Below are 13433 nucleotides of genomic sequence, written 5' to 3' on the forward strand. Positions count from 1 at the left end.
GCGCCGCGCCGCGCCTGCTGCGCCCGTGTCCCGCGCAGGCTGCGCCGCGCTGCTCGCGGCGCTGTTCTGCCCTGCGGTTGCAAAGAGCCGTGGGAAAGACGGCGTGGCGGAGCGTCTTTTCCTTCCCGAGGGCAGCACAGCTGCGGGTCCCGAATCCCCGAGGGGGGATCAGCGTGCTGCAGGAAAGGTCTGGGGGGGGGTCTTCGTTCCTGCGGCCTGCCGCTAAGCAGTCTTCGAAGGCTTGAAGATAATCTGCAAAGAAGCAAGATCTCTTTCGTGGGGGTGTATGCGCAGAAGGCCTGCGAAGTTGGGCGATGGTGGGGATTGTCTGCTTTGGCTCGGGTTTGATAGTTTTCACTGGAAATGCGCTTCTTCTGGAAAGCTGTGACCCACTGAAGAATGGGCAGGTTGTCAAAAGCGACTGCCGTTTAGAAACACCAAATAACTCTTCTCGCAGTCTGCTTCAGTTGGAAAGCAAAGTATGTTTCATTCCAAAGGCCAAATATCCCAGTAAATGCTCTGAGGCAAATAATCTCTTTCTGCCGCTCAAGCTGACCAAGGGTCAACAGCTACAACCTTTGCTAGGGCTCCTCACACTGCAGTGTTCCCAAGCAGGCGCAGAGCCAGCACGGCCACATCCTGTGCTTGCTTGCACTGTGAAGGCAAGGTACGTGCTGAGGCAAAAGCAGAAGGTGCAGAAGAGTGCTGGGCTCTGACTCTTTTGGAAATGTAACTACTGGAAACACTGCTAACCAAAATGAGCCTCTCTCTTCCCTGGGCTGCCCTAATCCATCCCAGAAACTCTCCATTTGTTTTAGGATTCATCGTATCCTCCAAAGGTTTCCTCCTCTAATTCATGTCATCTTTGAATTTTTGGACGTGAACTTCATCAAGCTGGTTTTCATCTATCTCTCCGAATGTCTTCCATATTGGGAGTATCAGAGGGCAGTTGTAATTCCCAGATTGAAAGAAAAGATAAAGTAGCATTAATACTAATAACACGGCAGTCCACATACTGCATCATGATCATTTTCACAGCCTCTATACAGATGTTCAAAAAAAGAAGTGATCAGCATTGAACGCTGTTGTATATCACATCTGGGAACCCTTAATGAAGGAAAAGTCATCCACTACCATCTGGGAACACTTAGTGAGGAATTAGTGAAACCACACCAAGGCATTTCTCTCTCTGAGCCAGGTTATGCAGCTGTGTCAGGGATTTCGCATGCTCCACGATGTCAAAGGCCACCAGAGCTTAGAGTCATCTGTAAGTCACCATGCGTTTGGCCATGGCCATTGGCCAAAGAGATTTTTTTTATCACTGCACATAACATAGGTGAAGCGCAGCGCGGTGGGAGAAATGATCTCAATGGGACAAAAGTTAGCCAGGAGAGTATGATCTGGAAGAGATCTCTTTAGCAGACATCTGAGTGAAGTGCTTTTGGTTGAATTTTTTTCCTTGAGAGCTGTTGGCAGCTTCCCGTCAGGAAGAAGAATTGATGCGTTCTTCCAGAGGCAGGCTTACATAGTCCCTGCATTTTTTTTTTTCCTGGACAATTTGGAATAGACTAGCTTCTAGGTTAATAATTCACGTTACAGTAGTTGCTTGGAAGTCCCTATGTGCAAGATACTTCAGATTTACAAAGAAAGAGGCAACCCCTATCCCAAGTAGCTTGTAATCTAACTAGGCAAGACAGCGAAAGATTAAGAGAAAATAAATATTACTGTGCTGGTTTAAGATGTGAGCTTAGCAAGAGAGAAATTAAGCAACTTTCCCCATGTCATTAGGAGAGACTGGAAAATATGCAAGCAGCATGAGTATCTCCCAAGCACTATAATAGTGTAATATGTTCTATTATAGTATATATACTATACGAATCAATTTATAGTTATTGGCCAATTGTAAAAAACAAGTACAACCTGACTTCTTTCAAGAATTTACTGGGTGCTTGTGATGAAATGAATGCATTAAGTTATATGCTAAATTTATAGGTAAATAATCCCTTTCAAAGTCAGACCCTTTTTATAGAGTCCTTTGAACTCTCTATTTTCAAGTAGTATAATTACTGAGTTGCGATTCTGTAATGCTTTGTGATCTTGTAATTTAAAACTATTTCCTGTTAAGCAAATATCGTAAAGCAATATATCTTGGATATAAGCAATAGCTGAATTGTTAGCAATAGCTGAATAGTTTAGCAATAGCTAAACTTTTTATTCTAATTCAAATGTTTATTTTCCTGCACATACAGCTTTGGCAACCCAGTGAAATTAGTTTGAGGCCTTCGACAAATCGTACTTGCTAGGGTATGACGCTCCAGCCTGAGCGGACTCAAAGATCAGGCAGAGCTAGGGTTCTTCTCATGTGGATCTTATATAACTCCCTGCCTCACTTTTGATACAAATATATATCCTGCATATTTATGTAATTTCATGTAAATATATAATGCTATTTATTGGAATGAATTATCACCAAAGGCATTTAAATAGCCTGTTATCATGACTGTATTCTGTATTACATAGAGAGTCTTTTTGGTCTGTATCTAATGCAAGTAGGATGGAGTCCAAGATGAACTACATCAGCATGGATTAAAAGCAAGAGTGCAACCAGCAAACACTAAGGCCCACAGCAGATTTTGCCTTTTAACATTTGTGACATGAGGATTTCCCACTAAGCTTTGGATGGATTCCCAGGCATGAGGCTTAGAAATACAATCTGCTAACTCTGACAACTCTGTTGCAGAGAGGAAGCAAACCAGGTTCTAAACAAGCGTTGGAACATACGCAGGTATATACATCTTTGGGCTCTTTGGGAGGAAAAAGCACGGTACCTTTGTTTTATGAGACTTGGCAAGATGTATAAGTAACAATATTGATTTCAAAGGATTGTAAATACTTACCCATTACATTTACACAACCCAGTTTTCACCACGTTACTCAATATTTTATTGGTGATTTTACAAAGATATCCTTTATCTGACCTTTTTCTCTATTTTAATACCAGATTGTCAGAAATGAAGGGTTTCATTATAGACATTAGTATTTACCGGTAATTCTGAAACAATTACCTTAAATTATTATTTCCCTTTAAACTATCTTTCATTTTTAACTGACTGTCTTTTATGTAAAAAGACAGTGAAACTGCCTATCTATATTAAGGCAACACCTTTATGGCATTATTCAGGGGCTGGGGAAAGTTGCTGCAGCAACAGCACAAGTTATATAACGCTCCATTCAATGCAAGATGAGTAAGCTAGTTTGGAGGGGGCTGCAATCCCAAACTCTCTGTTGCTGTCAGTTTCTCACCCTGTTTGCAAAGTATGATACATTTTATAATATGTTTTTAGAGTTCTCTATACGGAGTCATTCAGACTTACTATGCTAACAATAATAACAACAATGTGTAGAAATACTGATTCTAGACACTTCTTGATACCACGTTTTACTCGGCATGTGTGAAGTGACAAGAAAATCTGATTCTATTTATTTTACAGAGTCCAAAACGTAGCTGATGCCCTACAAAGCACCGCAAGACTTACATGAATTCATACAACTTTATAAAGCATGTATCACCACACTAAGGAGTAAGTAGGTACTTAACAGACATCCTGGATTGACTAACTTTTTTGTTAAATCTTTAGTGCTTACCTGTTCTGCCTTCTGGCTTCTTTTTTGTGGTTCCTACAAAGCCTAGTTCTCACTGCAGAGGTTTAGGAGCATTTTGGACTTGAGCATTCAAGATGGGGAGAGAATGAAGAGGAAACAGCCGTAATGGAACTAAAAGTTTCAGCTAGGTCTAAGTGATGGGGAGGCTAAGTATGACTTAGGAGACTTGGCTTTTATTCCAGCCTGTCCTGGCTATAAAACTTACTTCCTGCATTTTTCAGAAAAGAATCTTCAGAGAGATTTGTGCTCTGTGAAACACAGAAACACTGATTCAAGTATTGAACTCTTTCAGAAGGTAAATGATCTCTTTTATGTACTGACAGCTTTCTCTGCACATAAATAGTCTGGCCCTTCAGTACATATTATGAATAAGCTTTTGATTTTCATATGGCACACTTTTATTTGTTGTATTGCCTATAAGAGTGAGGGCTGTCGAGACACCATCTTGCTCTAAATGATGTTTACTTGACAGTTGGTATGGCTTTGCTTCCTTTACACCTGCTCATATTTTGCACACATGGGATAGTGAAAAATCAGCCCACTTGTTTTGTTAGGTGTACTTTACAGCCAGCTCCATTTGGGGTGGGATAGTGCATACTGATTGTGAAAGCTGCTTCATAGTCCTCTGCTGATTATGCTGTGTTTGCCCCATGATTTTTCAGGAATAAACTTGAGAAATAATATGCTTCTAGAAGGAAGCAGTGTCTTAATGTTTTGTTATCAACTTGACAGCATGGTGACAGTTACACACACAAACAAAAAGTACTGTGATCTACTTTGGGGCTGAGCACTAGCCAACCTATAGGGTGCGTTTCCCTTACCGTTTTTGCTCAGATCAGAAGTGCATTTTTGAAACGAATCTCCCAGTTGTCCCCACTAATTGTCTTCCTTCACATTTCGGAGTGCTATCTGAGCACACAAACTGAGTTGTTTGCAGATGAAACTAAATCAGTTGTGTTTCAGGAACACGCTCAGTGTGCTCCAACCACTGAAAATCATGCCGTGCACAGGACCAGGTTACAACTCGTCCAGAATAAAACCCTGTAAAATGTGTACAGTGTGTATATTGAGGTATCTTAGCCAATGGGTTTAGTCTACAATTCTACTCCCACCAGTCAGCACTACTTGTTAATGAAGATATAGGCTTACAGTAGCCGCCACTGTATTTGCAACCTTACGGTTCTTAAGACTCTTCTGTGATAAGTTCAGTCCAGTGCTCATTTCTGCAGCTGGACGTCTAGTTTCTGATTCAGACTGACTGCTCTGCCAACTATGATGTCCTTCATCTTGACCAGTCGCACCCTGCTATTCACTTCTCTTTCAATGTACTATCATTTGAGTACTCTGCTCTGCTAACCATCATTGCCTCATTTTTCTGTCCTTCACCTTTAATTGAGCGGATTGGCTGTAATGAGCAAGGAGCATCTGGTGATGATGGTAGAAATGAAGAACCAGAAGCAGCAAGAATATTCATGCTCAAAGATTTACGTTGGTATTCACTGAGAATGTTCAGAAGAAGTGGCTGAAACCCTTCAAAGTGGTGATCCCTCCCAAGAACGGACCTTCAGATGAGGTCAGCATAGCATTAGGAGATTCACTCTTGTGTTATACAGAGATCTACTAATCAAACTCTCAGGCCAATAGGCATTCAACTCTTGATTTTTATTTGAAGGAGAAATCAGCATCTCCAGCCACAGAAAAGCTAGGTCAGAAAAGCCAGCATGTCCTACACCTCTTCTCTCACTATTGGATGTTGAGTGGATGGTCTGCAATCCTGATGATCCTGCATCTGCCTCACCATTCTCCACGTGATATGTATATACTGTTCTTCTGTATTTGTGTTTTAAGTCGCAGTATGCATCTCTGGCTATTACGGTAATTTCTATGGGAAAAATTGCTACACAATCCACCATATTGCTGACACACTTTTCAGAACTGTATGTTTGTCAGATAAATTGGACTCTTTGGATAGTCACATCTGGAAAACAACACTGATTTGCATCTTGCTGTCAGATAGCACTTGGTGACCTGGGGGTTCAAAAACCCTCAGGGTTGTATCCTTAATTCCTCTTCAAAAACATATCTCCCTGTCACTATCTTACTCTTTTTTCGGGTCTCTTCCCCTCTTTGCAAAGCAGTCAAGGCTAGAAATTGTACCTCTTCTACACACTGAGCGTGTGCAGCAAGAGCAGATGCAAGACTTGTCACTGGAATTTTGTGTCTTTTAAATTTTAAGAGCATCTAGTAATTTTCTAAGTTTTCTGAAAAAGAGAGGGAAGATGTTATGATTCTGTTTGTTTGCTGCACCTCACTATGCAACTACCTAGCTGGTTAAAAATGAGTGTTCAGATTCACATTCTCTTGATGAGCGTATGAAAATATGATCCTGCTGGTGACAAACACACACAATTATTTTCCTCATATTAAACAAACAAGTCCCAAACAGCCCCCAAATACTATAGTATTATCTAATTAATTTGTGAGTGCAATAGATCAGTTCAAGAGAAGTGAGCAAAATAAGGCTCCAATCCTGCAACGTCCCAGCAGGGCTACCTGAGCGCAAAAATGTACTTATTTGCATAGTCAAAGATTGAAGTCAAAGTTCAGATTCTTGAAAGGAATCAAAGTACTTCTACAATTTTGTCTCAGGGAGCTCTCTGTTATAGAGACCAGGTCTAGAAGAAACTAGATTTAAAACTTTTCCAGATACGTGATTTAGATTTGTGCATGTAGCAGAGACCAATGGCAAAGTGAGGGACATGAATTTTCCAACAGCCCATTTTTGGATGGTGGATTGGCTGGTTTGACAGAGAAGGCAAAATTCGATCTACTGTGGCAGTGATATTTCAGTATCAGCCCATGAAAAAAAAAAAGAAAGAAAAAAAAAAAAGGACCCACTATTGGTAATGGTTTGTCTTGTGCAACAGCATCCAGAGGTTTCCTTTATTAGGAGGAAAAGTTGCAGGAGCTCAGGAACAGAAACAAACGCACAATTTACATGTGCACATGTATAGAATATATACATACATATATAAAAATATACATGCGTGTATTATATACGCATATAAGTTTACATATACATATATTACTCTCCATATACAATGCTATCTGTGTGCATATACACATACATGTGGATATATCATACACACCACGTTACTAGACATCTAAACACACACATATGTGTACACGGCTTTGTCTCTCTCTGCAGCCGGATACCCGAGAAGACCTGCGAGGCCCCGCTCTAGCGGCGGCCGCCAACGGCCGCCAACGGCCCCTCGCGCGAGGCACGGGGCTCGTGTCCCTTTAAGACTGGCGCCCGGCCCTTACCACGTGCTGGGGGCGGGGCCGGGAGCGCGGCGCAGCCAATGGGGAGCGCCCGAGGGGCGCGGCGCGTCCTCGCCCCCGTGCCTGTGCCCGTCGCGCGGCCGCAGGCGGCGCCTCCTGCGGGAGGGCGGGCGGGAGCTGTCAGCGGCGCCGGGCGGGCTCGGCCCCTCGGTCAGGTGACTGGCGGCCGCCGCCGGCAGCGGCGCGGCTGAGCGAGCCGGCGCTCCCCTCTCGCCTGCTCCGCGCAATGCTGGGCGGCACCGCGGCGGCGGGGATGCTGCCACGGCCGCCGCCGCCGCCCGCCGCCAACTGAGCCGCTGCGTGAGGCAGCGCGGGGCCGGGGCGGCGTGGGGCGGCGGGGGCAGGGCGGCAGCATGGCCCCCACCCTGCTCCAGAAGCTCTTCAACAAAAGGGGCGGCAGCGCCGCGGCTCCCCACGGCAGGGCGCCGGGGGAGGGGCCCGCCTTCAGGTGAGCGGCCGGGCCGGGGCGGCGGGCCCCCCGCTCGCTCCGGGGCGGGGGGAGGGGGCGGGCCCTGGGCGCCTCCCGAGCTGCCCCCTGCGCGGCGGCGGCGGTTGGAGGGGGCGGGCGGGGAAGAGGAAATCGTTGGCTCTCGGCGTGCTCGCGCTTACCTCAGCCCAGGTGTGCCACAGCCCCCGGCCTGCCCCCCCCCGTCCCCCTTTTACATTTCGGTGGGGGGCGGGGGGAGCATGTCTAGGGCGGGGGGAGTCGGTAGGTGGGCGGGCGGGAGACACTGCTGCCCCGATGTGGCTTCTTCGCCCCGTTTTTCCCTCTTGTTTGATCTCTCAGCCATTTTATATCGGAGTTGGAAGTCTCACGCTCTCGCGCCGTGTTAAGTCTTGACTCTCGGCCCCGCAGAAATACGGGACGAGAAATACCAAACCCGGTCCTCTCTCTTCGTGTTTGTATGTGATTACTATGATAACTCGTATTCAAGTCTCTTCATCACAGGAAAATCAAAAATGGCTTAATTGTTGTGACCTAAATAAATGCTTATAATCTGGTGACCCGGTGAGAGTTAGGTACCTTTCACTGTTCACTTGTGATGTCACAAATCCTTACAGGAGAAAATAAACAGCTATTGTTATTTCATTACTTATGTAATGTTTATCCAATATGGGATTATTGCCATTTTTTAAGCCTTCAGGGATGGCATTTTGCTCAGGTTAGTGGCTTGGAGCTATATTACTTCTTAGCATCTGTTCCGCTCGCAAGACGAAACCAGCCCTGGTGAGAAGAGTGCCTATCACGAGCATGTCTGGTAACCTCTGTATCTTATTTCTGCTCAGCATTAGTTGACTGGTCTTGTGATCAAATAACGTATGGGATTGAATTGGAGTCTGGACTTTCACTGCTGAAATTATTAGCAGTGCTGAGGGAAGGCAGAAAATATCTCTTATCTATTCAGTAAGTGCCATAGTGCAAGTATGAAGGATCACCATCATGAAGCCACTTTAATTTCAAAGATGATCTGTGTGGATCATAGCCTTACGCGTGGCTAAAGTTACAAGATCATGGTGAAAAATTGAGTCACATCAACCTGCTTTAGGATGTTTGGGTTATAAGGTGATTCCGTTAAAAGTGATAGAGTACAGCACTGGTGCCACGTTTCATATTGGACAACAAGGCTGATGAATTTGAGGAAACTGTGGTGTCTATAACTATATTTGTTAGTTACTTTTTATAGCATTCATCCACATTATGAATTAAGCATCTTTTTAGTTTGAAAGAAAACAAAGCTATTTTCTGCGTTTAAACTGAGTGGCAATTTTCGAGTCACTCTTAATATTTTGCCTTGTACTTAAAGTCTCTTCAAAGTACTTTGTATCAGATATGCAAAAACAGATTAATGCTGTTAATCTTAATTTTAAGGTTCCTAGATTCTTTGAGGAGCTCCGTGCAGACAGGTCCTGTGCACAATGTGTGTGCCATTTAAAGTTAGTAAAATTGCTCCATCTGGAATATTTTGGGAGGTTAGAGCTTTTTTTTTTTTTTTCTTTCCTCCTCCCTCCTATTCCTTAAGTTTGTTATTATACACTTGCTTTTCAATTTGAATAGCATGTGACATTTTAAACAAAAGTGATTGTAATTAAACATTATTGTAAGTAATCACTGTTCTCTTTAGGCCCCGTTTTCCTCCCCCAGCCCCCTTTCCTGTTTTGTTTTGGCATATTTAAGGTTAATAAAATTATTTGAAGGATTTTGGATGTGGGATTTTTTTTGGCTTTTAATATTTCATTAAGTTTCTTTTCTTCCTTAAAATTTTAAAATGTGCTGCAAGATTTCGTTTCCAATGATCTTTTATGGACCTGCAGAAGCACACTTATTGGGTCTTAGAAGCTATACTACTGTATACAACTTTCTAATGGGCTTTCTATTGAATAGTAATCTCTGTTTCAATGGAAATACACGATTGGACCTAAGTAAACGGGAAGATTTACTCCTTCAGCAACTTATAGTATTAAGCATGTGCTGCTGGTCACTGTTAGAGGCAGAGTGGCGGGATCATTCTTTGGTCTAACGGCAAGCTTATTTTTAAGGATTTTTAGCTATCTTTATTCCTTCTCCATGCTTTGGTTAGTGAGGTCCCTTCACGTTTTGCTCCATACGGCTCTCTTAAGCAGCCCTGTGACACCATTGATAATATGCATCCCTGCACCTTGAATTGTTATGAAACTCTTGGAAGCCTGTGTGTCGTCTTGTATACCACCTCACCCAAAGCTATAACAAAATCACTGAAGATGTCTTTAATAGATACTACCTCCTCAAATTTCTTTATCATTTAGATTGTAGAGTATTTTAATTATTTCTAAAAAGAGAAGTTAGAAACCAGATGGGGAACAGACAGGTATTTGTGATATAATACTGTATTTTTTTCAAAACAGTCTTGTGCACAGATCTTCAGCTCTGTTTTTTATTATTACTGCTTTCTACGTCCCTTAAATAAAATATATATGTATACCTTTCAACAGAAAAGTTTATTTGGTTGACTGTAGTTTAATATCTTTCTTTTTAACTCTGAGAAACCCTAATTACCTCACATGTGAGAAACGGGCATTTATGTGTAGCTAAGATTCCCTTAAAATACTTTTTATTCCCTCATCAACTGTTACATCCCTTAGAAGATTGAGTTAGGGTATTTTAATACAGATTTTGGAGTTCTACCAGGGTCGTGTATCCAGCAAAAAGCCAGTTATTACTGCAAAAGCAAAACATCCCTCTCTCTAGAATTTTAAGTTTTAGAGATTAAGGAGGATATTTAATAAGCACATAGTGTTTCAAAACTAGGATGTCTCTGGTGGTAACTAAATACTTGAGTAAGGTACTGGGGAACGGCTTTAAAAAATGAATGTGGGTTGCAGGTGGTTTGACTGTACTGAAGTTAACAGCAGTTCATCTGTAATTGTTCTTATCTAATTCTAGAATGAGATTTCACATGAATGCTTTGCTGTACTTCGCAGCATGAAAGATTGACGCTCTTCAAACTGAGGGCTAAGATTTTACAAACCTCCTAACAAGGGGTGAAATTAGTGTATGAAGTGCCTATATCCAGGACATGTACGAATGCAGAGAAATGCCTCAGACTTCTCGAAAGATTAGCCTTTCACTGCTAAATGTGCTGTTTCTGCATGCTAATCTCCAGTAACGTTTATTTGATATTGGTATGTGTAGCAAGAGGATGTTAAAAATAACAAATAATTTCATTTCATATGGATTCTGTAAAATGTGAGATTGTGGTATTTCAGCTAGCTTTAAAACTTGCAAACAGACTATTACTTGAGCTTTATATATCAGCTGCTTCTTCTGGTGTCTATAATGAAACGGATGTCATGTTGTAACTGCAGGATATCTATCTGGTAACAGTTTGTTAGCTCTGGTGTATGAGATCATTTGTTTGGCAGTTGATACTAGTAATTCCTTTGGTCTTAGCGCTAAAATGCTTGGTGAGATCCTACTCGCTAAGCATTATTTCACAGCGTTTATTACCAGCCTGGCAATATTCCACCCTCTGAAAAAGGAAAGAAAGCAGTAGTGAGCTTTGAGTTTGCTTGCATGTCAGTTTGTTTTATCTTGTTGTTAAAATGAAATGCTCCTCAGTAAATTCTTGTAGCCTAGTTGGGTTTCTCTTGAGCTTCTTGCAGCTTTGCAGACATCCAAAGAGCAATAAAGCTACAAAGCACCCACGTACATCTTCACACATGGATTATACCTCAACATATCTGGTTGTAAATCCTTTAAAAAGCATTTGAAAAAAAAAATCACTGTTTTGTATGCTGTAGGAAGGGAAATTCAGCCCAGGGTCAGCTCTGAGCGTGAGGGCAGGGAACATTAAACGGCAATGCTGTTTACCTTTTGCTGTGCTGTATACCTCCTTACTGACAGCTGAAGATGAGCCTTAAGGTGCAGTATGACACCTCTCTTCTGACATTAGCCTTTCCTCTGTAATGAGAGGTAAAAAGTCAGTTCTGCTGAAGGAGATTTATTATAGTCTCACTCAAGAAAACAGCTTAGTGAGGAAGTGACTGAAAGTATGGTCTTTTGACATAGAAACTAGGCTTCCAGCCTGTGACTCTTTTGAAGGCAAACAAGCAAAAACCCAAATCCTTTGGCTTCTGAGCTTTGCAGGAATAAAGGTTGTTCTCCTTCTTTAACTGTTTGGATTCCTCTCACCCCCCACTTCTGTCACTGAACAACCTCTTGGTTTCTTTTAGTCTTTCTATGAGATGAACTCTTTTAAGGTTTCAAGAACAGATCTTACTTTAAAAAAAAAAAAAAAAAAAAAAACCTCAGACACCTGAAAACCTGTGTGAAAATGTATAGGCTACTGACATTCCAGAAGGGACCTTGGTTATTTCAGTTACTTCCATGGAAAGGTACTTTTTGTCTGGCTCATCAAGTTGTTTTGCCAGTGGGCTTATCTTATTTCTATTTTATGAGTAATTTATGTTGCATAACCAGCTAGTTGTGTGTTTCTACACACCTACTAACTCTTTAAAAACTTGATGCTTAGTTGGATAGCAGGTAGTTGATGCCATATTCTTAGGGTACTTTTTTCTGCCATTCACATTTCGAAGACTGGGTAGGTGAGTACTCTGCTGCATGCTATGCTCAGTATAAAGTGATTCAGGGAACTGTAGCAACAGAAGGCATTGGAGCTACCTTTCTTTATCAGTAGCATGATCATAAAGAGAACACATTACAATCTAAAGCAGTGATGCTAATACTGTAAGCAATTACTTACTTGTTGACATAAGTGGATCAGTGTGAGTGAGAAAATGGAGCTGCTTTGGGCTTGACAAATTTGGATATTCATTCATAATAGATGAATTCATAGAGAAACTTTTTAAAAGCTGATGCAGAGCCTTCTTGCCAGTAAAGGCTGACTTCACTAGACTCTTATATAAATTTAGTTGAAGTCACAGAATAGCTTTATTAAAACTTGAGAGGGAAGGAAGATGGCAGAGGTTTGACAGAAGTGTTCTAGTCATTAGTCATCACGTTATCCCGCTTTGACACAGTGGGATTTAGATGTGCATAGTAGTGCCCTTTCACTTTAGTCTTGGTCCTACCAGTGAGTAACGGCAGACTGAAAGCCCTGTGAGAACAAATATCACTACAAAACTGTGAAAAGGGGTCAGAAGATGGAGTAGTTATTTTCATAAAAGCAGTTCACTTCTTGTTCTGGCCTTTCAGTATTTTTCCTGTGGCATTTGGAAGCCAGAAGGCTGCTACAGTGAAGCTGCTGATTCTTCTTTTTTCTGCAAAGAGAATTCCTTGGATGCATACTGGCTACATGTGCTACAATCCTTAGTGAGGTACCTGCACCTTTAGCTGTTCTTTTTGACCATAACAGTCGTTTCCTCTTGTCCATGAGCTACTTTGCACCTTACTGGTGTTCAGGGATAGCTTCTGAAGGGAAGATTTGGTTTTCGAGCCATGTGCGACATCTTATTTTCAGCAGTTGTTTCTGCTAAGTACATCCTTGATTAAGACCACGTCATCTATAACCGTAACGTGTCACTTAAAGTGCTATAAGCAGAATGTTTTAGGGTATCCTAATTATCAGTGTTTGCTATGTGACAGCTTCCATTTGTTAGGTGAAAGATGAATTTGATTCTATAGGGTGATGGTGAACAGCCTTGCTAGAGAGAATAACTGAGAAAAGGAGGACTCTGAATTGGGCATTTATTCTGTGAAGACGGAAGATGTGTCTGTCTACACCTTCCCACGCCCTTCCTGTGATAGTGTCTGATTACTACTGATCTGGCAAACAAGCTGAACATGGCTGTTCACCTTCATTTGCCTGTCATGAATCATCCCTTCTGTGTGCTCTGCCTCTCCTTTTCAGTCTTCAGGCTCAGGTTGTTCTTTATTCTACTTTCTCCTCCTCTAACAGTGCTTGCATCTCTTGCATCACTCCATCTGC

General features: G+C 42.2%; 1 protein-coding gene and 1 long non-coding RNA gene across 3 annotated transcripts in view; both read left to right on the forward strand.

Moving 5' to 3' along the window:
* The first annotated feature begins 10 nt into the window (after nucleotides 1–10).
* On the forward strand, nucleotides 11–5637 carry LOC138067189 (uncharacterized). Its single transcript, XR_011141014.1, has 3 exons — nucleotides 11–2785; nucleotides 3492–5236; nucleotides 5336–5637. It is a non-coding gene; the product is annotated as an uncharacterized lncRNA (long non-coding RNA).
* A 1520-nt stretch (nucleotides 5638–7157) lies between these two features.
* FNIP2 (folliculin interacting protein 2) overlaps nucleotides 7158–13433 on the forward strand; it is a 53196-nt gene continuing 46920 nt past the window's right edge. For both annotated transcript variants that reach the window (XM_068942400.1, XM_068942401.1), the window contains exon 1: nucleotides 7158–7456. In XM_068942400.1, coding sequence (XP_068798501.1) covers nucleotides 7362–7456 — 95 coding nt within the window. In that variant the 5' untranslated portion in view covers nucleotides 7158–7361. The remainder of the gene's footprint in view (nucleotides 7457–13433) is intronic.

Source organism: Struthio camelus, chromosome 4, assembly GCF_040807025.1.
Source record: "Struthio camelus isolate bStrCam1 chromosome 4, bStrCam1.hap1, whole genome shotgun sequence".
NCBI classification, from domain to species: Eukaryota; Metazoa; Chordata; class Aves; order Struthioniformes; family Struthionidae; genus Struthio; species Struthio camelus.